The following is a 21,248-nucleotide window of genomic DNA, read 5'->3' on the forward strand; positions in this document are numbered from 1 at the left end:
TTGTCAGACTCCAGGATGCGTGTCATCTTGAACTAATCTTATTAGGTTGAGCTTGTTGTAGGAATAAGAATGGACTTAACTCGGGCCATTTCGGATCTCCTTTCTCTTCAGGTGTATTTCTTTAAGAGAACTTTTTAAACCATTTCACCATTAGGTGTTTCCCAGATCTGAGCGCCTGCCTAAAGCTCTCATCCTTTGTTCAGCATATCGTCGTTCCCAGCCCGAAGTTAACATGTGGTGTTGAACCAGTGATACTGCTAGAGAATGAGGTTGGGGCTGGGTGTGCATTTCTGGTGGTGAACATTTCTCATATTGAGCTCCTGGTTGCTAATCTGGGGAGTTTACTGACCTAGAGTGAACTCTTTACTGATGAATTCAAGGTAAGCAAAGCCCCCCAATTAAACATCAAGTTCTCACTGAAAAAGCTAGAAGGAAAACTGATTTGTTCAGTTGGTAAGCATTTGTTCATCCCTGTTGTGGGCCAGCTGTTGGGAATATAGTTCCAAATCTCCTTGGCAGTTAAGGAATTATCTTTCCTATACAATATATCCCTTTCCCACATCCTATCCTTTATGTTTACCGTGTGGTAACTTGGAGCAAGTGTGTCCTTGGTAAATGTAGGTTTTAAGAATCTGATGGAGAGGGGATCTGTGAACATTGCCCAGACTTGTTTAACGTTCTCCTGTAGCTAGCTCCTGGTGCCATCCTGGTAGTGTTTTGTTAAGTTTCCCCATCGGAAAGAACTAAAGCCTTACTGAAAGAGCAGCTTTCTTACAACTATAGAAGTTGGGGACAAGAAAGAAGATCAAAGTGCTGGATGATCTGCTCTGGTAGATAGACCATGGGTCAGCAAACTACAGCTTATGGGCTAGTTGTTTTGTTTTGTTTTTAATTTTTTTAAAAAGATTTTATTTATTTGACACAGAGAGATCACAAGTAGGCAGAGAGGCAGGCAGAGAGAGGAGGAAGCAGGCTCCCTGCTAAGCAGAGAGCTCCATGTGGGGCTCAATCTCAGGACCCTGAGATGATGACCTGGGCCAGAGGCAGAGGCTTAACCCACTGAGTCACCCAGACACCCCTAGTTACTTGTTTTTATAAATAAAAGTTTTATTAGAACACAGTCCACGAATTTTTTGATGTATTATCTGTGACTGCTTTTGCACTATCGTATCAGAGTTGAATAGTTGTGACAAAGACTAAAGGCTCAGAGTCTGAGGTATTTTCTATCTGACTCTGAATACTTTGCCATCTGTAAGCTTTAGTATCATGACTACATAACTTGTGCAGTGTGTTTGCTCTTGGTTGTCTAGGGAAAATATTAATTGTGTAGTACAACTGTTGAAAGAAGAGTCTTTCTGCCTAACATTGCTAATCCATATCCTTGTGTGTGTTTCAGGATCTGTCTGGTTCAATAGACGATCTCCCAATGGGGACAGAAGGAGCTCTGAGTCCTGGAGTGAGCACATCAGGGATTTCCAGCAGCCAAGGAGAGCAGAGTAATCCAGCTCAGTCTCCTTTCTCTCCTCATACCTCCCCTCACCTGCCTGGCATCCGAGGCCCCTCCCCATCCCCTGTTGGCTCTCCCGCCAGTGTTGCTCAGTCTCGCTCAGGACCACTCTCGCCTGCTGCAGTGCCAGGTACCTTCAAGTGCTGGACTTCGGGGAGAGGGTAAAGGTACTGGCCCTCAGTGATAGCAGGGCCCTAGCCTTCCCCTGCCACAAAGAGCATCTCTAATTCATGTCTACGAAGTTTCCCTTCAGCATTCGAAGAAGAGAGGTGGGACCCCCTTGGTGGGGTCCTCCTGTGTATGTGGTATTGGGAGATTTAGCCTTGCAGGAGCTATTTTCAGCTCTGAAATGACCTCCTACCTAGAATTTCCAGGCTTAGGCATGATTGGCTTCTTTTTGTGTTTCGAGCAGGCAACCAGATGCCACCTCGGCCACCCAGTGGCCAGTCGGACAGCATCATGCATCCTTCCATGAACCAATCGAGCATTGCCCAAGATCGAGGTAAGACCCTGGGCTTTCAGGGAGGTGTGGAAGTTTAAGGGAGCTTTTTGGTTATCCCGTGCAATAGTTTTTTGAGAACTGTATGACAAGGAAGCTTAGGACAGTCTCAGCAGTGAATCGTGAAATTAGAATGGGCTTGACCATGCTGGTGGCTCCAGTATTGTGCTTTTCCTTGTTTGTGTTCTGTTGAATTCCTCCCTTCACAGTATCTAATTTGGTCAGCAAATACTGAAGACTCAACATGAAATCTTTACTCTTTAAATGCTGTCCCATTTTGTTGTCAGTGCTTTGTCTTTCAGACCTGCATTTAGTAGAAACAGTTGCCATGCCCTGGTTAATGGCTATGTCACTTTGGAGGGTGCCTAAAAGAGCACATAATTATATAGCAAATAAGATACAGACTTTGTACAAGTAGTTGCTAAAGAAAATGTAGATGGTGAGGTCCTGTGATAAGGGAGAACATTTGTTCTCATTATACTGAGGTAATAATATATGGACACTCCCACAAATAGGTTACATGCAGAGGAACCCCCAGATGCCCCAGTACAGTTCCCCTCAGCCCGGCTCGGCCTTATCTCCGCGTCAGCCTTCAGGTGGACAGATACACACAGGCATGGGCTCCTACCAGCAGAACTCCATGGGGAGCTACGGTCCCCAGGGGAGTCAGTATGGTCCACAGGGTGAGTATGCTACCCAGTCAAGAGTACACAGAGGTGTATACATACACTGCTCTCTGGGTTTTAAGAATAGGATTGCCCTTTGCCTTAAATCCACCAAAGCCAGGCCCTAAAATAAGGCAGGACTATCACCCTGGGAAAGTCCCTGAATATCCCTGAGTCTCTCTTTCATCTGTAAAATGGGGAGAAGACGTTTTGCACAAGACTGGGCAGACACTTAACGGCCATTAAAGTAAGTTAGTCCTAATAGAACGTATCTTTGCTCAAAATGAGCTCTGGACAGATCTAAAGCTGAATGTCTCATGCAGAGCACGGGAGAGATGGCGGATTACCTATATAGAAAGGAAGGAGTTCTGGGAGATGAGGGGCCTGGGTAGCAGCAAAGCCACTCTTGCCTGCCAGCCAGCCTTGCTCTGTGCTGCGCTGGCTTTAGGATGAGAGGACAATTGAGGCCTGCCTTTCTGTGTTTCTTGCCTCTCCACCCCCCCGCCTTTTTTTTTTAATGGGGTGAAGGCTGCAATGAAGTTGGTCTTTTATCAAATCAAATAGCGAGCGATTCCTATCATTTATTATCTTTGGAGTTTTAGAGCTGAGCAGGATTAAGGAATTGCTAGTAAATCACTAACCAGTCTCTGCGTCTTCTCTTCTTCTTTCCTTCCCAGGAGGCTACCCCAGGCAGCCAAACTATAACGCCTTGCCCAATGCTAACTACCCCAGTGCAGGCATGGCCGGAAGCATGAACCCTATGGGTGCTGGAGGTCAGATGCATGGGCAACCTGGCATCCCACCTTATGGCACACTCCCTCCCGGGAGAATAAGTCATCCCTCCATGGGCAACCGGCCTTATGGCCCTAACATGGCCAATATGCCACCTCAGGTTGGGTCAGGGATGTGTCCCCCACCAGGGGGCATGAACCGGAAAACTCAAGAAACTGCTGTCGCCATGCATGTTGCTGCCAACTCTATCCAAAACAGGTAAGGCCTAGGAAGTGAAGAGGGTGTCAGCAGAAGGAAATAAACTTCAAAGTTATTTGGGTTGTTGAGATGCTTCTGGATCTGAACCATGCCATTTTGGTAAATATGTATTTTATTGAGAGCTCTTTAGAAAACTGGGTTTCCTTGCAGTGGAAAGAAAACCAACAAAAGTGCTGATTCTTAAGCATCTTCAATTGATATCAAATTTCACATGACCAGACATTGTATGTAAAGAACTTTATAAAGCATAGCTTATTTTGATGAGTAAAATAAGTTTTCAGAGCTTCTCTATTTCTTCTGTCAATCTAGTTTTTTTGGTCTCCCAAGGGATTTTAATGATACACATGACTTGGATCTGTAGTGTGAGAAATGGAGAATGGTAGGGTTGTGGTTTGCCATTTCTCTACTGTTCTGTGTGGTTCTTTGTGTTTGAATCTGGCACTAACGTGCAGAGAGTTCATGTGATTTGGTTTAATGACCTTGAAGATTCATCCATTCTTCCTTGGACACTCACTTTGGTGGCTGTTCACTTCAGTGAATATGATTCCATTGGCTTTTGAAGGCCCTGTCTGTGTACGCCATTGTTGGTGGCTACAGTTCTTACAGTGACTCTTGTCTTACTGGAATGCTGATGAACTAAGGTAGAATAGGGTAATTAGTGGTAAAGAGATGGGTTCGGTAGTACTTCAGAATGATGGAAGCATAGAGCAGTAGATCCATCAAGAAAGCACGTCCAGGGCGCCTGGGTGGCTCAGTGGGTTAAGCCGCTGCCTTCGGCTCGGGTCATGATCTCAGGGTCCTGGGATCGAGTCCCACATCGGGCTCTCTGCTCAGCGGGGAGCCTGCTTCCTCCTCTCTCTCTCTGCCTGCCTCTCTGCCTACTTGTGATCTCTCTCTCTGTCGAATAAATAAATAAATAAAATCTAAAAAAAAGAAAGCACGTCCAGGTGCTGTTCAGTGAGGGGTCCAGATTGGTTGGGATTTGACATGACAAAGTGGTAAAATCTAGGCCTTTTGCCGTAGAGAGGGCCCTTAAATGGAAACACATTTGACACTGGAAGTGCCTGGAGGGAGGTGGTACTTAAGAGACACGGTAGGGGTCCCTTCTTCAAGGATTGTATCCTTTAAAATTGAGCTATGGTTTCCTGTTTGGAGCCTGAACCATCTTAGAACCTTTCATGGGAGGTAGTAGATAGGAATGTCTAGGTCAGGTGGTACATGGTTGTGGTTTAGGAAACCCATAAACTTTTTCCTTTTAAGCCTTACTAGATGATCTTGGCTCACAAACTATTTAGCTCAGGTCCAAATCTGAAAGCTCAGTGTCTCTAACTCTTGTCTGTCACTTTCCATCTTCTTCCTCAGGCCACCAGGCTACCCCAATATGAACCAGGGGGGCATGATGGGAACTGGACCTCCCTACGGACAAGGGATTAATAGTATGGCTGGCATGATCAACCCTCAGGGACCCCCGTATCCCATGGGTGGGACCATGGCCAACAATTCAGCAGGTAAGTCCAAGCCTTTGCTCACCCAGGAATTTCTTCTAGAATGATCTTCATTTCAAACTTACTGGACTTTTGATCTTTTTTCTTTTTTATAGGGATGGCAGCCAGCCCAGAGATGATGGGCCTTGGGGATGTCAAGTTAACTCCAACCACCAAAATGAACAATAAGGCAGATGGGACACCCAAGACAGAATCCAAATCCAAGGTAATGATTTATATCCTGACTCCTCTCACCTCTCTGTCCCATCCTCTCCAGGGATAGGAAGGAAAAAGAAAAGAAGGTGACTAGACTCTAGCCTTTTATGACACGGATTAGATCTCAGAAAAGTCTGCTCTTGCCTCTTCTAATCATGAAGGGAGGGTCCCAGGCTAATAGCTCATTGAATTAGATTTCAGTTAGCCTAAAGGGTCCTAATAGAAATAACACAATGTTTTCATAGCTGTCTGTGATAGAGGAAATGCCAGGCCTGCAGTGTAGAATTCTCTGTATTGCCCTTTGGGAAACTGTGCACCCTGTCCTCATGCATTGGTAGGTGGTGTGTGCCATGGGCAACTAGTTGCTCTTCTCTTCCTGGACCTTCCTCCGAGCAGCAGGAATGGTTGGTGCCCTGTGTTTTATAAAGAGGAGGATGAGGCAAGTGGGAGTTTGGGTCCTTGCTGGCCTCCCAGTAGGATGGTCCTGAGGGTGCTGTCTGTTGGCTTGTATGGCAATCTGGGGACCTGCTCAGTGTTTGAAACATTTCTGCCCTTTGTCATACCCCATTTTCCCTTTCTCGTAAAGCTGGGGAAATAAAAATGTACAGCTGCCACATTCTGTGGACCCTCCCCTCTGGCTCTCAGGCCCTCGTAGCCATCCTCCTGTCTGGGACAGGACAATTAACATCCAGAGCCTTTCAGGAAGGTTAGGAAGACCCTTCCTTTCTTGACAAGAGGAAGTTTCTTTTCATTTGAGTCCATCCCATTGTCTCGAAATCACGTTTTGAATTTCTTGAGTTCTCTGAAACAGTCTCTGACAGCATGCCCAGGCTCCTGGGTAATAGCACGGGGGTAGTATAGTGACACTGTTGTCAGGTTTATAAGGGTTTGACACTTAGCTCTGTTACTTAAGAGCAGTGAGTTTTAGGAATGGGCTCCTTGTGCCTGCTTCCTTATCTTTTAAGAGGAGGATAATTAATAATGCTTAATATATAAAGGCATCTAGCATGGCACCCAATGCATAATACATAGGCAATGTTAGCTTCCTTCCTTTACAGGAAGAATTTCTAGCTCCCATTTGGTCTTTTGACCTTGCAAAAGGCAAGGTACATGTTAGTGACTGCCCCAGAATAAGAAGCTTTACCACCGTCCTAATCAAAGGACTTCTGAGACCACCCTTAGCATAGGCTTTGAATCTGACCGGTTCCTATGAATCTTGACCTGCCCCTTCCAGAAATCCAGTTCTTCTACTACAACCAATGAGAAGATCACCAAGTTGTATGAGCTGGGTGGTGAGCCTGAGAGGAAGATGTGGGTGGACCGTTATCTGGCCTTCACGGAGGAGAAGGCCATGGGCATGACAAATCTGCCTGCTGTGGGTAGGAAACCTCTGGACCTCTATCGCCTCTATGTGTCTGTGAAGGAGATTGGTGGATTGACTCAGGTGAGTGCCTAGCACTTGGCTTCCTCTGTGGTTTCGACAAGCCTCTCTCTAGGTACTCAGTGGCTTCACCTGGTGCCAAGCCTCCTACAGGGACATCACCGTCTCCTGCTCTCTGAGGCACATACTGACAGACTGGAAGCACAGGGCTTCTAGAAGATAAGATAAAGAGGAGGCTGAGACCTGCCTGGGTAGTATAATGTATTAGTATTGAGTTTACCATATGTCTAGGGTCTCACTGGGGTGCAAAGGTAGGGAAAATGCAGGAGGCAGTTTGGCATAGTAAGCAAGGACATGGTTTGCAAAGCTGGGTCTGGTTTTGAATTCTTTCTTAGCCACTTAACAACACATGTGACCTTAATCAAGGTGTATGACCACTCTGAGCCCTAACTTTCTTACTTGTAAAGTAGGGAGAGTGTGTATCCTGCTAGACCATTAGAAGCTAGAACTAACACTCAAAGCTTGCAGCAAGATGTCTGCTGTGTAAATTGGTCTGTAAGATGGTATGGTAGTTGCTGACCCTTCCAATCCCAGTGAAGATGGGATTTCAGGAGCTATTTGATAGAAATAGCTTATGAGGGATGAAGTAGGTGGGGAAGTTGTGTTTAGGTGCTCCATATGGCATACTGATGTGAATGCATTAGTCTGTGCTAAAAACCTCTGAACTGGATACCTCCCTGAACCTTGCCCCTGCTCTGAAGCCTTAGAGCTTTGCTTCACACTCAGCCCAGGAGGCAAAGAGTTGAGGCAGTGCTGTGCTTTGCAAACTTTCCTCCTATGTGTATTCTGTAGTCATCAGATCAGGAGCCTGCTGTTGGATCTGAGTTTGTGGCTGAGCTCAGGGGGAGGCGTGGCGGGGAGAGACGTATTCCAAACCTTCTAAATCAGAAGAGGAAAACAGCTGTCACCAGCAGAAAAGAAAGTGATTGGAATGAAGCCAACCAACAGTCAGTTATGAATTCCTTCTCCCTTCAGGCTTTATTCCCCTCCCCCACAAAGGAAAACAAAACAAAACAAGACATGTGCACACCGCCACATAACTGGCGTGGGAAGCAAAGCCACAGCAGGCTTCTGAGGTGACCCTGGGCTTATTCCTATCATTCTCCCCGGTATTGAGTTCTCCAAAGCAGGCTTCTCCTGCCTGTAGGGAAAGCTGGGGGGGGGGGGGGGGGTGCGTCGTGTTAGGTGCGGCAAACTTTCGATTGGATGGGCTTTTGGTTTCACCGAACCTAGGATGCGGTCCAGAGGGAATCCTGAAGCCTGCGCCTGTCTTCTGGTTGGCGAAAGGATGCCAGCCTTTTAGGGGCTAGGATGTAATTGAATGCTAAAGACAGTGCGAATTCAGAGGAGAGAGTTAGTTTTTCAAGCTTCCAAGAAGGCAGAATATGAGTCCTGAGCCTCTGTGAAGATAGAGGAAGGGGTCATCCAGTTGACCGGCCTGCATGGCACAGATATAGGAGAGTCTGGAATATACCTGGCCAGCGCCATCTCCAACCTTCAGGCTTCAGCTCAGATGGTAGCCTGCTGTGGAAGTGTTCCTGGTCACCTCCCCACCATGTAGGTTGTCCCTCTCTTTGCTTCCTTATCACTCTTCTCTCCGGTATTGTAGGTACCAGGTCAGCAGACAGACCACAGCATGTTGAGCTTCCTGTGTGGTCTGGGACTAGAAAGCTGGTGTTCCCAGCCTTTGAGGTGGATGAGTTAAGCATGAGAATACATGAAGAAGGACACCTACCTGGCTAGAGCAGCAAGACCATCTAATTGTAGGGATTGGGGAATGGTCTTGGTCAGTGTGTCCTGAAGCTTAGGAAAGGAGACACGTGTAGGCTGGCCGCTGGGAGGGCACAGAGAAGTTAGAGGGATCTCCTGGACAACCAGGACAGTGACTGGTGAGGAAAGGGAGCTTGTAGTTTGTGACATGTCACTGAAAAGCGGGACAGCAGAGGCACAAGAATGTAAAATTTGCAAAGAGCCCCACAACAAGAAAACACCCCAGATATGGAAACTTCCAGTTTGACGAAGTAAGTCAAGCAGAGTGGTAGCTGATACTGCCATGCCTCTGTTTTGGAAAATGTTGATTTTTATTGTTGCCTTTGAAGGGGTTTGGATCTGATGGTGACTTGCACAGCCCTTTTCAGTACTGTACTTGTGTTAAGCATCATACCTTCTGAATTCTGTTCTCTCCCATTAATAGTGATGTGAAATCTACCCTTTTTTGAATAAGCACTGTCTGCTAGTTGCTGTGATCTGTAAATAGAGCCTGCTAAGGGTAGAGGGAAGCTAGCCATGGATTTAAAACTTGTTGTGGACTCTGCACCAAGGGGGCTTAACTTTGGTTGGTTAACTGCTATTCCATGAGAGATGAGTACGTGGTAGCCTGACAGGGTTTGGGGCTTGTGAGCAGGAAGACCAGGTAGAAGATGGCCCTCGACTCTTCTGGTTGGTTGTACAGGTCAACAAGAACAAAAAATGGCGGGAACTTGCGACCAACCTCAACGTGGGCACCTCAAGCAGTGCTGCCAGCTCCTTGAAAAAGCAGTACATCCAGTGTCTCTATGCCTTTGAGTGCAAGATTGAACGGGGAGAAGACCCTCCCCCAGACATCTTTGCAGCTGCTGATTCCAAGAAGTCCCAACCCAAGATCCAGCCTCCCTCTCCTGGTAAGGATCTGGTGCTCAGCCCACTAAGGCTCACCCTTCACGGGTAGCATTCAAGGGTCCAGGCTCCTTTATGCAGCAGTGCCTGGCCCTAGGGACGGCTGCTCTGCCCTGCCCTACCCCAGGCCTTAACCGCGGTGATCGAACTGAAGAGCAGCGGCCAGTGGCGACTCCCTTGAGAGGTAGTCTGTAGCAGCCCTTAAGTTTTAATTTTCGTTGTGCACCTGGCGTCTTGCCAAATGTTTGTAAACTAGCGAGTAGGAGGGACACCAGAGGAGTGGGGAAGTCTGACAAATCACAGTGAGGCAGGGCCATCTGGGAGCTTTGGCCCACTGATGTCAGCGCCTTAGAATGCAGCTCAGACTAGAGCCCTGAATTCCCCAGGGAGTGGAGATGCTAATGAATGGGAAGGAGGGGTTGGGGAGGGGATATGAATGGAACTCCGCTGATGGGAGTGCCTCTGCCCACCCTCCTTTCTAGAGGAGGCTGGGGCCTGAGCAAGCATGGGAAGGGAAGAAGGCCAGGGCTCCTAGAAGGTGGGTGTAAACACATGTGCCCTGGTGTTGACCTCTGAGGGTGTAATGAGTGCCTGAGATGACTCATCAGCTGGGGAGGCCTAAGCAGTGGGATATCTGCTGCTGGGGATGGTAACTCATGGAAACATTAATTACTGGTAGTTCTGCTCGCATCAGCTTGGAGGAACATTGAAACCTGAGAGGTGACACTGTGCTAGATGTTTGTTGAGTGGGAGCGCCTAGGTTTCTAAAGTACACTGCAGGTCTGGGACAAGATGGAGCCTTCCTACCTAGGATTCCAGGGGCTCTGACTGGGAACTTTTACACCAGCATTACAGGGTTTAGTAGGTTCGAAATGGTCCTTGGGGAAGTAAAGAAAAGTAGTCAGGGAAGCTGGCAGAGACTCAAGGAAATCCCTAGCATGGTGATGGCATCTCCACGCTACTCCTCGTCTCCAGATGTGAACAGTAGCAAGGAGCAACAGAAACCTCCGATTCCCCAGGGCACCTGGGCGGCTCAGTCAGTTAAGCATCCGACTCTTGCTCTCAGCTGAGGTCTTGATCGGAGTCATGAGTTCAAACCCCACATCAGAATCCACAGTGGGCACGGAGCCTTTGTTTAAAAAAAAGGAAAAGAAAAGAAAACTCAAAATTCCCTTCTTTGTTATCTGGCCTTACATATCCCCTGCTGAGAAGGGCGATTCAGACTTTAAAGAAGCCCAGCTTTAGCCTTATAAGGATCCTTTCGAAAGAGACCCCATGGCATTTGTGTATTTCTGTGAGAGTTAAAGATTTGCCAGCTCACCCCACATCTCTATCCACAGCGGGATCTGGGTCTATGCAGGGGCCGCAGACACCTCAGTCAACTAGCAGTTCCATGGCAGAAGGAGGAGACCTGAAGCCACCAACTCCAGCATCCACACCACACAGTCAGATCCCGCCCTTGCCAGGCATGAGGTAAGGCCAGGAGCAGGGGCAAGGGGCTTGGGAGGACCTGGGCGGAACTGCAGGAGCTTCTATGCAGCCCGAGGTGTCCCTGCTCTGCCGGCCCAGCCAAGGACTCTCACACGCCCTGCTTACTGGAGGAATTGCTTTATTTGGGGTTTAATTGGCTTTCCTCACTCTGGAGCAGGAGCAATTCGGTCGGGATCCAGGATGCCTTTCCTGATGGAAGTGACCCCACATTCCAGAAGCGGAATTCCATGACTCCAAATCCTGGGTACCAGCCCAGTATGAATACCTCTGACATGATGGGGCGCATGTCCTACGAGCCAAATAAGGATCCTTATGGCGGCATGAGGAAAGGTGACCAACTGCTTGAGGACAGAGCCAGGGAAATGGGGGGATGTCTTGAGCGGTTCAGGGTTCTTGACAAGCCATTCTTAGAGATACGGCCTTCCCAGACCTAAGTACCACTCTTCATCCCTACCTCCTTCCTTGTGTCCCTCTCCCTGGCCACACCTCATCACACCTCAACAAGTAGGAGCTCTTTGCTGATTGGAGCCTCTTTAGATCTCTTTGAACCTGTCAGGGAAACCGTAGGAACAAGCCAAAGCCCTGAAGAGGGCTTGGTCTTTGGGGCAGGCAAGGTGCGTGTTGCTAGGCTTGCTGGCTTACCAGTTTGCTCACTGCTTTCCTTCCTACGTGCAGCACCAGGGAGCGATCCCTTCATGTCCTCAGGGCAGGGCCCCAATGGCGGAATGGGAGACCCCTACAGCCGAGCTGCCGGCCCTGGGCTGGGAAATGTGGCGATGGGACCGCGACAGCACTATCCCTATGGAGGTCCTTATGACAGAGTGAGGTGAGCATGGTCCCTGCTCCTGTCCCACCCCAGCCCCCCACAGCTGTTGTGGACTCAGTCCACTTCTCCAATTGTGTTTAGGACGGAGCCTGGAATAGGACCCGAGGGAAACATGGGCACTGGAGCCCCACAGCCGAATCTCATGCCTTCCAACCCAGACTCGGGGATGTATTCTCCCAGCCGCTACCCCCCGCAGCAGCAGCAGCAGCAGCAACGGTGAGGGAAGGCTGGTGTTAGTGTCTCTTTGGCTCAGGCTTTGCCATTTCCCACCCTGATCCTCTGATTCTCTCCCTCCTACAGACATGATTCCTATGGCAATCAGTTCTCCACTCAAGGCACCCCTTCCGGCAGCCCCTTCCCCAGCCAGCAGACCACAATGTATCAGCAGCAGCAGCAGGTGAGGACAGCAGGGCGCACTGACACACAGGTTCCCCTTAGAAGTCGGTTCGAGGCCTAAGTTGAAAAGTGTAAGAAGGGCTTGTTCTAGATACTTCAGTTTTCTCCCACCCACATGGTTCTGCTGAAGAGCCAAGCCCTCCAACTCATCCCTGTTTAGATTCCAGTCCAATCTCTCCAGTTCCCCCAGAAGAGCCAGAAACCAACCATGTTTTGGTTTTTGAACTTTTCTACGTCTTTCTACGTAGAGCAAGGGAGAACCAGGGGGAAATAGGGACTGATTTTTGCTTTCAGAAAGTTTCAAAAGATCATTTGTAAAGGTGATTCCTTTCTTCCTTGGAGTCCGTGTCCTCTTCTGGAGGCACAGAAGCCCGGCGAGGGTCTGCTATAGCCGTCTTGGCAGCTGTGGGTCTTGGGTCCCTGCACGCAGAATACTAACTTCCCCTCTGCTTGTCCCTGTCTTAGAATTACAAACGGCCAATGGATGGCACGTACGGCCCTCCCGCCAAGCGGCACGAAGGGGAGATGTACAGCGTGCCGTACAGCACGGGGCAGGGGCAGCCCCAGCAGCAGCAGATGCCCCCAGCCCAGCCCCAGCCTGCCAGCCAGCAGCAAGCTGCCCAGCCTTCCCCTCAGCAAGATGTGTACAACCAGTATGGCAACGCCTATCCTGCCACTGCTGCCGCTGCTACTGAGCGCCGACCAGCGGGCGGCCCCCAGAACCAGTTTCCATTCCAGTTTGGCCGAGACCGTGTCTCTGCACCCCCCGGCTCCAATGCCCAGCAGAACATGCCACCGCAGATGATGGGCGGCCCCATCCAAGCATCAGCTGAGGTCGCTCAGCAAGGCACCATGTGGCAAGGGCGTAATGACATGACCTACAATTACACCAACAGGCAGAGCACTGGCTCTGCCCCCCAGGGCCCCGCCTATCATGGCGTGAACCGAACAGATGAAATGCTGCATACGGATCAGAGGGCCAACCATGAAGGCCCGTGGCCTTCCCATGGCACGCGTCAGCCTCCATATGGTCCCTCTGCCCCCGTGCCCCCCATGACAAGGCCCCCTCCATCCAACTACCAGCCCCCGCCAAGCATGCAGAATCACATTCCTCAGGTATCCAGCCCCGCTCCCCTGCCCCGGCCAATGGAGAATCGCACCTCTCCTAGCAAGTCTCCATTCCTACACTCTGGGATGAAGATGCAAAAGGCAGGTCCCCCAGTACCTGCCTCGCACATAGCACCCGCCCCCGTGCAGCCACCCATGATCCGGCGGGACATTACCTTCCCACCTGGCTCTGTCGAAGCCACACAGCCTGTGTTGAAGCAGAGGAGGCGGCTCACAATGAAAGACATCGGTAAGGAGACCTCCCTATCAGGTTGCTTCATCTGCCCCTAAAAATCTTGTCTGTTTTTCTGTCTCCAATCCTAATATTCTGGATGGGATAAGATTCCAGTACAGTGTTGTCTAAAATAGAGCCAGAGAACTTTGGATAAGGAAAAAGGCTTATTTCAGGCTTTACCAAAAGGCAGGCTCCATGCAGTGATGTCCTAGAAGGGGGCCTAGAAGCAGATGCGTGTCCTCTCCTAGCTAGGAACTGCCTCCCGCCATGTGTTAACCTTCAGAGTAGCTGGACTGATGGGCCAGCCCTGGGGGAGCATCCAGCCAACCTAGGCTTGGTAGATGGGCGACATGGAGGTTTATTTCAGGAACGCCGGAGGCATGGCGGGTAATGATGTCCCTCAAGTCTGGGCTGCTGGCCGAGAGCACGTGGGCATTAGACACCATTAACATCCTGCTGTACGATGACAACAGCATCATGACCTTCAACCTCAGTCAGGTGAGTACAGGTGCCTGGGAAAGATGGGCAGAATGGGAGGGTCTGGGATCTTCTTGAAGTAGACTACGCTGAGTGACATGGGGAGTTAAGCCAGCCCCAGCCAACATGGTCTCCCCTCTCTCGCTCACTCTCTGGTATCTTCCGTGCCAGTGCTTTGATTCCATGCCAGTACTTTGCCACTGGCCATGGGCCCAGAACACTGAGAACAATAATAATTCTGTGTAAGGTATCAGGATTGACTTCAAAGGGAATTGGGGAGAAACTTTTGGTACTAGTACGAAATGCAGATTCTGTTGATGTGAATGAAGACACCAACTTTCAAGACTACCAAGAAAAACCTGTGGTGTTTATTAGTGAGCCACGCAGTTTCTTCTGCCCTGTCTTCATCTGCTGTGCACGTTGGAGGTCCTTATCGACCCCATTCTCTTGATGCGTAAAGGGGAAGTGGAGTGAAGTCTGCTTGTGGGTGGCGATAGTGGCAGTATCTTAACTACACTGTTGCAGAAGCAGTTCTCCAGGTCCTCTCTCCACAGGATGTGCGCCTTGAGTTTTCCCGACAGCTGAGAAGAGTTTCTGCTACGCCATCTCACTCTTTTGATCATCCTTAGTACCTACCAACCCGTCTATTGAGCTAGGGGGCATTGAAGAGTTAACCGTTTCTTGTGCTGCTGCTTTGTGCTAGGTCCTTCGTATTTTCTTTCATGTCATACTCACAACAGCCTTCCAAGACAATATGACCTCTTAGAGATGAGTAAAGAGGCTCAGAGTCTTACCTTTGCCCAAGTTCACACAGCTGTCAGCGGTCTTTCCAATTCCAAAGCCTGACTTTATGTCCATTTCATAAAATTGCCATGAGAAGGCAAAGGAACAGCTATTGACTGAGCAGTTTCCATATGCCAGGCATTTGGAATATTCCATTTAGACCTCAGAACAATCGTGTCAGGTGTAGGAATTACCCTCGTGTTCAATGGAAAGACAGAAGTAGTACAAGTTGGAGAGTTAAAGTCACATGGCTAGTTCCTAGAAAAGCCAGAATGCAAACCTAGATCTTTCTAATTCTAAAGCCCTTATTTTTTCCATTCTGCTTTACTCTCTTCAGCCAGAGATGAATCTGACTGGGGAGATTCAGTGTTTTCTTCTAGAGGTAGATGGCCTATACAGGATCCAAGCTGGAACTTAGGTCCGCCTACCACCAGCTTGGTCCCATGTTTGGAGGACTGAACCTCATCCCACTCACTATGTTGCCTGATTGATTCATGGAGGTCCAGCCTCCTGGAACGTTGGGAAGCTTGGAGAAGAGAGTAGGTGAACATCTGTCCACACTGCTTAACCCCTTCTCAGCTCGTCTTGAAGCCTTGGGTTGTGCTTGGCAGTGGAGTATAGAGAGTGTCCTAAGAGGGACATTGGCAATGACCAGCAGGTAGGAAGCTGGGCCTGGTGAGGAAAAGCAGGGATTGGCTGGGAAGAGGAGGCCAAGAGATGGTGAGGTGCAGAGCTATTGGTCAACATGTCCGTCCTGCTGGAGGCAGGCTTACAAGAAGGTCGACCAAACAGAAGGAAGAACTGTGTGCTGGGCACAGGAAAGATTGAATGACTTGCTCTGTGGAGATCCTTTGGGAAAGGAGCAACTCCGTCTCTCGCAGGGATACGGTCGTTTGACGTACAAGGAAAGGGGGAGATTAGGTAGAAGACCACGGGAGGCCTCTCAGGTCATGGATTCTCTCCTTTGGCCCCACTTTTCTTCATTTATTTCCTGTTTTTCTCTTATAGCTCCCAGGTTTGCTAGAGCTCCTTGTGGAATATTTCCGACGTTGCCTGATCGAGATCTTTGGCATTTTAAAGGAGTATGAGGTGGGTGACCCAGGACAGAGAACACTACTGGACCCTGGGAGACTCAGCAAGGCATCTAGTCCAGCCCCCGTGGAGGGGGAGGAGGAGGAAGACCTTCTAGGTCCTAAACTAGAGGAGGAAGAAGAGGAGGAAGTAGTGGAAAATGACGAGGAGATGGCCTTTTCGGGCAAGGACAAGGCAGCCTCAGAGAGTAGTGAGGAGAAACTGATTAGTAAGTTTGACAAGCTTCCGGTAAAGATCGTGCAGAAGAATGACCCGTTTGTGGTGGACTGCTCAGATAAGCTTGGGCGCGTGCAGGAGTTTGACAGTGGCCTGCTGCACTGGCGGATTGGTGGGGGGGATACCACTGAGCATATCCAGACCCACTTTGAGAGCAAGACAGAGCTGTTGCCGACCCGGCCTCATGTGCCCTGCCCACCAGTCACCCGGAAACAGGTCACGGCAGCAGAGGGTACGCCAGGGACAACAGAACAGGAGGGCCCCCCGCCTGATGGCCCTCCAGAGAAACGGATCACAGCCACAATGGATGACATGTTGTCCACCCGGTCTAGCACATTGACCGAGGAGGGAGCTAAGAGTGCAGAGGCCACCAAGGAGAGCAGCAAGTTTCCATTCGGCATCAGCCCGGCACAGAGCCACCGAAACATCAAGATCCTAGAGGACGAACCCCACAGTAAAGATGAGACCCCACTGTGTACCCTTCTGGACTGGCAGGATTCCCTCGCCAAGCGCTGTGTCTGTGTCTCCAATACCATCCGAAGCCTGTCGTTTGTGCCCGGCAACGACTTTGAGATGTCCAAACACCCAGGGCTGCTGCTGATCCTGGGCAAGCTGATCCTCCTACACCATAAGCACCCAGAGCGGAAGCAGGCACCACTGACTTACGAGAAGGAGGAGGAACAGGACCAAGGGGTGAGCTGCAACAAAGTGGAGTGGTGGTGGGACTGCTTGGAGATGCTCCGGGAAAACACCTTGGTCACGCTTGCCAACATCTCGGGCCAGTTGGACCTCTCCCCATACCCTGAGAGCATTTGCCTGCCTGTCCTGGACGGACTCCTACACTGGGCTGTCTGCCCTTCCGCTGAAGCCCAGGACCCCTTCTCCACCCTGGGCCCCAACGCCGTCCTCTCCCCCCAGAGACTGGTCTTGGAAACCCTTAGCAAACTCAGCATCCAGGACAACAATGTGGACCTGATCCTGGCCACACCCCCCTTCAGCCGCCTGGAGAAGTTGTATAGCACCATGGTGCGCTTCCTCAGTGACCGAAAGAACCCAGTGTGCCGGGAGATGGCCGTGGTGCTGCTGGCCAACCTGGCTCAGGGCGACAGCCTGGCAGCCCGCGCCATCGCCGTGCAGAAGGGCAGCATCGGCAACCTCCTCGGCTTCCTGGAGGACAGCCTCGCCGCCACGCAGTTCCAGCAGAGCCAGGCCAGCCTGCTCCACATGCAGAACCCACCCTTTGAGCCGACGAGTGTGGACATGATGCGGCGGGCTGCCCGCGCACTGCTGGCCCTGGCCAAGGTGGACGAGAACCACTCGGAGTTCACGCTGTACGAGTCACGGCTGTTGGACATCTCGGTATCGCCGCTGATGAACTCCTTGGTTTCACAAGTCATTTGTGATGTACTGTTTCTGATTGGCCAGTCATGACAGCCGTGGGACACCTCCCTCCCTGTGTGTGTGTGCGTGTGTGGAGAACTTAGAAACTGACTGTTGCCCTTTATTTATGCAAAACCACCTCAGAATCCAGTTTACCCTGTGCTGTCCAGCTTCTCCCTTGGGTAAAAAGTCTCTCCTGTTTCTCTTTCCTCCTCCTCTCCACACCCCTCACCCCCCACCTCACACCTTTCTGTTCCTTGTCCTCACCTTACCCCCCTCAGGACCCCACCCTGTTTGAAAAGACAAAGCTCTGCCTACATAGAAGACTTTTTTATTTTAACCAAAGTTACTGTCGTTTACAGTGAGTTTGGGGAAAAAAAAAATAAAATAAAAATGGCTTTCCCGGCCCTTGCATCAACGGGATGCCACATTTCATAACTGTTTTTAATGGTAAAAAAAAAAAAAGGAAAAAATACAAAAAAAAAAACCTCTGAAGGACAAAAAAGGTGACTGCTGAACTGTGTGTGGTTTATTGTTGTACATTCACAATCTTGCAGGAGCCGAGAAGTTCGCAGCTGTGGACAGACCCTGTTCACTGGAGAGGCCTGTGCAGTAGAGTGTAGACCCTTCCATGTACTGTACTGTACACCTGATACTGTAAACATACTGTAATAATAATGTCTCACATGGAAACAAGAGAAGCGCTGGGTCAGCAGCAAGCTGTAGTTTTTAAAAATGTTTTTAGTTAAATGTTGAGGAGAAAAAAAAAAAAAGGCTTTTCCCCCAAAGTATCATGTGTGAACCTACAACACCCTGACCTCTTTCTCTCCTCCTTGATTGTATGAATAACCCTGAGATCACCTCTTAGAACTGGTTTTAACCTTTAGCTGCAGCGGCTGCGCTGCCACGTGTGTATATATATGACGTTGTACATTGCACATACCCTTGGATCCCCACAGTTTGGTCCCCCTCCCAGCTGCCCCTTTATAGTATGACGAGTTAACAAGTTGGTGACCTGCACAAAGCGAGACACAGCTATTTAATCTCTTGCCAGACATCGCCCCTCTTGGCGCGATGCTGTACAGGTCTCTGTAAAAAGTCCTTGCTGTCTCAGCAGCCAATCAACTTATAGTTTATTTTTTTCTGGGTTTTTGTTTTGTTTTGTTTTCTTTCTAATCGAGGTGTGAAAAAGTTCTAGGTTCAGTTGAAGTTCCCTGATGAAGAAACACAATTGAGATTTTTTCAGTGATAAAATCTGCATATTTGTATTTCAAACAATGTAGCTAAAACTTGATGTAAATTCCTCCTTTTTTCCTTTTTTGGCTTAATGAATATCATTTATTCAGTATGAAATCTTTATACTATATGTTCCACGTGTTAAGAATAAATGTACATTAAATCTTGGTAAGACGTTTGTGAGGCTTTTTACTGTTTTCAAACCAGTTAACAGCTTGACCTTTGGCAGGGGGAGCGGGGTAGGGTGCGGTGGGGATGGCTGGTCCTGTCTTGGAAATCTCCCTGGGTGTGCTCTCTTCCTAAATGGTGGCATCCTGGACCCTGTCATTTCTGCACCATGTTCCGCTCTACCTTCCACAGTTTAAGTAAATCGAAGAAAGTGGCTGCGATGATTTCATCTGCAATAGGTAGTCCAAGGCATAAAAGGCACCTTTGCCCCTTGAAATAAAATGGGTGTAAGTAGCCAAAGAAATTGATGATACTCTAGGAAAAAAGTGGGGTTTTTTGGAATCGTTGACTAAGGGAGGATATCTGCTTTCCTGAGGGGGAAAAATTTTTTTTAAGGTTTTATTTATTTGACAGAGATCACAAGTAGGCAGAGAGGCAGGCAGAGACAGGGAAGCAGGCTCCCTGCGGAACAGAGAGCCTGATGCAGGGCTTAACTCACTGAGCCACCCAGGTTCCCCAAGAAAATTTTTAACAGTAAGACAAGCATTTATCTCAAGGCAGCCTCCAACTTAACTGTGTGAAAGTTTAACTTGAACACCCCTGAACTAAAATGCCCTATCTTCCCCTAGAAACCTGCTTTTCCCAGTAAACAGCAACTCCAGTGCTTGGCAAAACAAAACAAACTACTTTCATTTCCAAACCCAGTCTGTTTGCACTCTCCAAAAAAGAGCCCTCAGTCGAGACACTACCACTATAGTTCAAGACACTACCCTATCGTAAAATTCTTGCAATCTCCAAACTGACCTTGTTTCTGCTTTGCCTGGTTGAACCTATTCTTTTTTTTTCTTTCTTTCACATTAGGCATTTTTTTTTTTTTTTGGACTTTCAAGAGAACTTTAAATATTTATTTGACAGACAGAGATCACAAGGAGGCAGAGAGGCAGGCAGAGAGAGAGGGGAAGCAGGCTCCTTGCTGAAGCAGAGAGCCTGATGCGGGGCTTGATCCCAGGACCCCCGGATCACGACCTGAGCTGAAGGCAGAGGCTTTAACCCACTGAGCCACCCAGGCGCCCCTGGTTGAACCTATTGACATAGCAACCAGAACACTCCCTTTATAACCTACAATCAAAATCCTTCAGGGCGCCTGAGTGGCTCAGTGGGTTAAGCTGTTGCCTTCGGCTTGGGTCATGATCTCAGGGTCCTGGGATCAAGTTCCACATCGGGCTCTCTGCTCAGCAGGAAACCTGCTTCCCTCTCTCTCTGCCTGCCTCTGTCTACTTGTGATCTCTGTCTGTCAAATAAGCAAATAAAATCTTTAAAAACAAACAAACAAACAAAACCCTTCAGTCTTCTCTGAGTAAAGTCCAGATCCTCAGAATGACGTGCAAGGCCCTTGGTTGTCTGGCTTGCTGTTAGCCCTCTGGGCCCCTTTCCTCCTCCCCATTGCTCACTCCCCCACACAGGGACGTTTCCGCCTTAGGGCCTTTGCATCTACCATCCCCTCTGACCAGAATACTCTTTGACCAGATAACTCTTTGGCTGAAGTCCTCTTTTTCAGGTCTTTGCTCAAATATTGTGTGGGTGAACCCTTCCCTATCCGCCCTATTTAAAATAGCAATCTCTGCCCCCCTGCCTGATTTCCCTCTCTGCCTTCTTTGTAGCCCTTGTTACATCCAGCCTGTTGTACAGTTGAACAGTGAGGAGGCTAGGGGTGCCAACGCCCTCCCTGGGCAAAAATACTCGTATACTTTTTTTTCAAATTTTACAAATGTTGCCTTTATTTATTTTTACTTTTTGTTTTTTAAGTAATCTTTATCCACAACCTAGGGCTTGAAAATATGACCCCAAGATCAAGAGTCATCCTGACTGGGCCAGCCAGGTGCTCCCTCCCCCAGAAATACATGTATAATTTGACTCCCCCAAAACAGAACACTAATAGCCTACTGCTGACTGGAAGCCTTACTGATAAATTAACAGTGGATTAACATATTTTGTAGGTTATATGTATTATAGACAGTATGCCTACAGTCAAGGAAGAGGGAGAAAATGATAGGAGAAAATACACTTATAGCACTACACTTATCCAAAAAAAAATCTGTGTAAGTGGACCCACGCGGTTCAAACCCTCTGTTGTTCAAGGGTCAACCATATATCATACTCACCTGTTGTCTCCCACTATAATGTGAGCTGAGAGCATTATTATTTTGTTCACTGCTACATCCGGGTCCTATGACACAGGGTACTACTTAAATAGTTGTTGAGTGAAATTATAGATGTTGGCCAGATGTGGTTACTTTTATAAGGCTAATGTTGCAATATACAGCTTCTCTGTTCATCTCCTTCCTTAGGGAAACAATGAAGAGACCACAAGCAGTAACAGAAAA

At 48.8% G+C, this 21,248-nt stretch overlaps 1 protein-coding gene and 1 long non-coding RNA gene across 3 annotated transcripts in view; both read left to right on the forward strand.

Moving 5' to 3' along the window:
• The window catches only part of ARID1A (AT-rich interaction domain 1A), a 69,818-nt gene extending 50,950 nt beyond the window's left edge, over positions 1-18,868 (forward strand). The window contains exons 5-20 of one of the 2 annotated variants that reach the window (XM_082684727.1): positions 1,397-1,637; positions 1,920-2,009; positions 2,522-2,689; positions 3,349-3,661; positions 5,024-5,169; positions 5,262-5,371; positions 6,596-6,805; positions 9,255-9,462; positions 10,798-10,930; positions 11,103-11,278; positions 11,624-11,774; positions 11,856-11,990; positions 12,075-12,171; positions 12,636-13,527; positions 13,880-14,010; positions 15,781-18,868. In XM_082684727.1, coding sequence (XP_082540853.1) covers positions 1,397-1,637; positions 1,920-2,009; positions 2,522-2,689; positions 3,349-3,661; positions 5,024-5,169; positions 5,262-5,371; positions 6,596-6,805; positions 9,255-9,462; positions 10,798-10,930; positions 11,103-11,278; positions 11,624-11,774; positions 11,856-11,990; positions 12,075-12,171; positions 12,636-13,527; positions 13,880-14,010; positions 15,781-17,511 — 4,932 coding nt within the window. In that variant the 3' untranslated portion in view covers positions 17,512-18,868. The remainder of the gene's footprint in view (positions 1-1,396; positions 1,638-1,919; positions 2,010-2,521; positions 2,690-3,348; positions 3,662-5,023; positions 5,170-5,261; positions 5,372-6,595; positions 6,806-9,254; positions 9,463-10,797; positions 10,931-11,102; positions 11,279-11,623; positions 11,775-11,855; positions 11,991-12,074; positions 12,172-12,635; positions 13,528-13,879; positions 14,011-15,780) is intronic. The other variant, XM_082684728.1, reaches the window with a different exon arrangement.
• The window catches only part of LOC309841656, a 963,915-nt gene that overhangs the window by 205,964 nt on the left and 736,703 nt on the right, over positions 1-21,248 (forward strand). The window lies entirely within an intron of this gene.

Source organism: Mustela nivalis, assembly GCF_964662115.1.
Source record: "Mustela nivalis genome assembly, chromosome: 10".
Classification (NCBI taxonomy): domain Eukaryota; kingdom Metazoa; phylum Chordata; class Mammalia; order Carnivora; family Mustelidae; genus Mustela; species Mustela nivalis.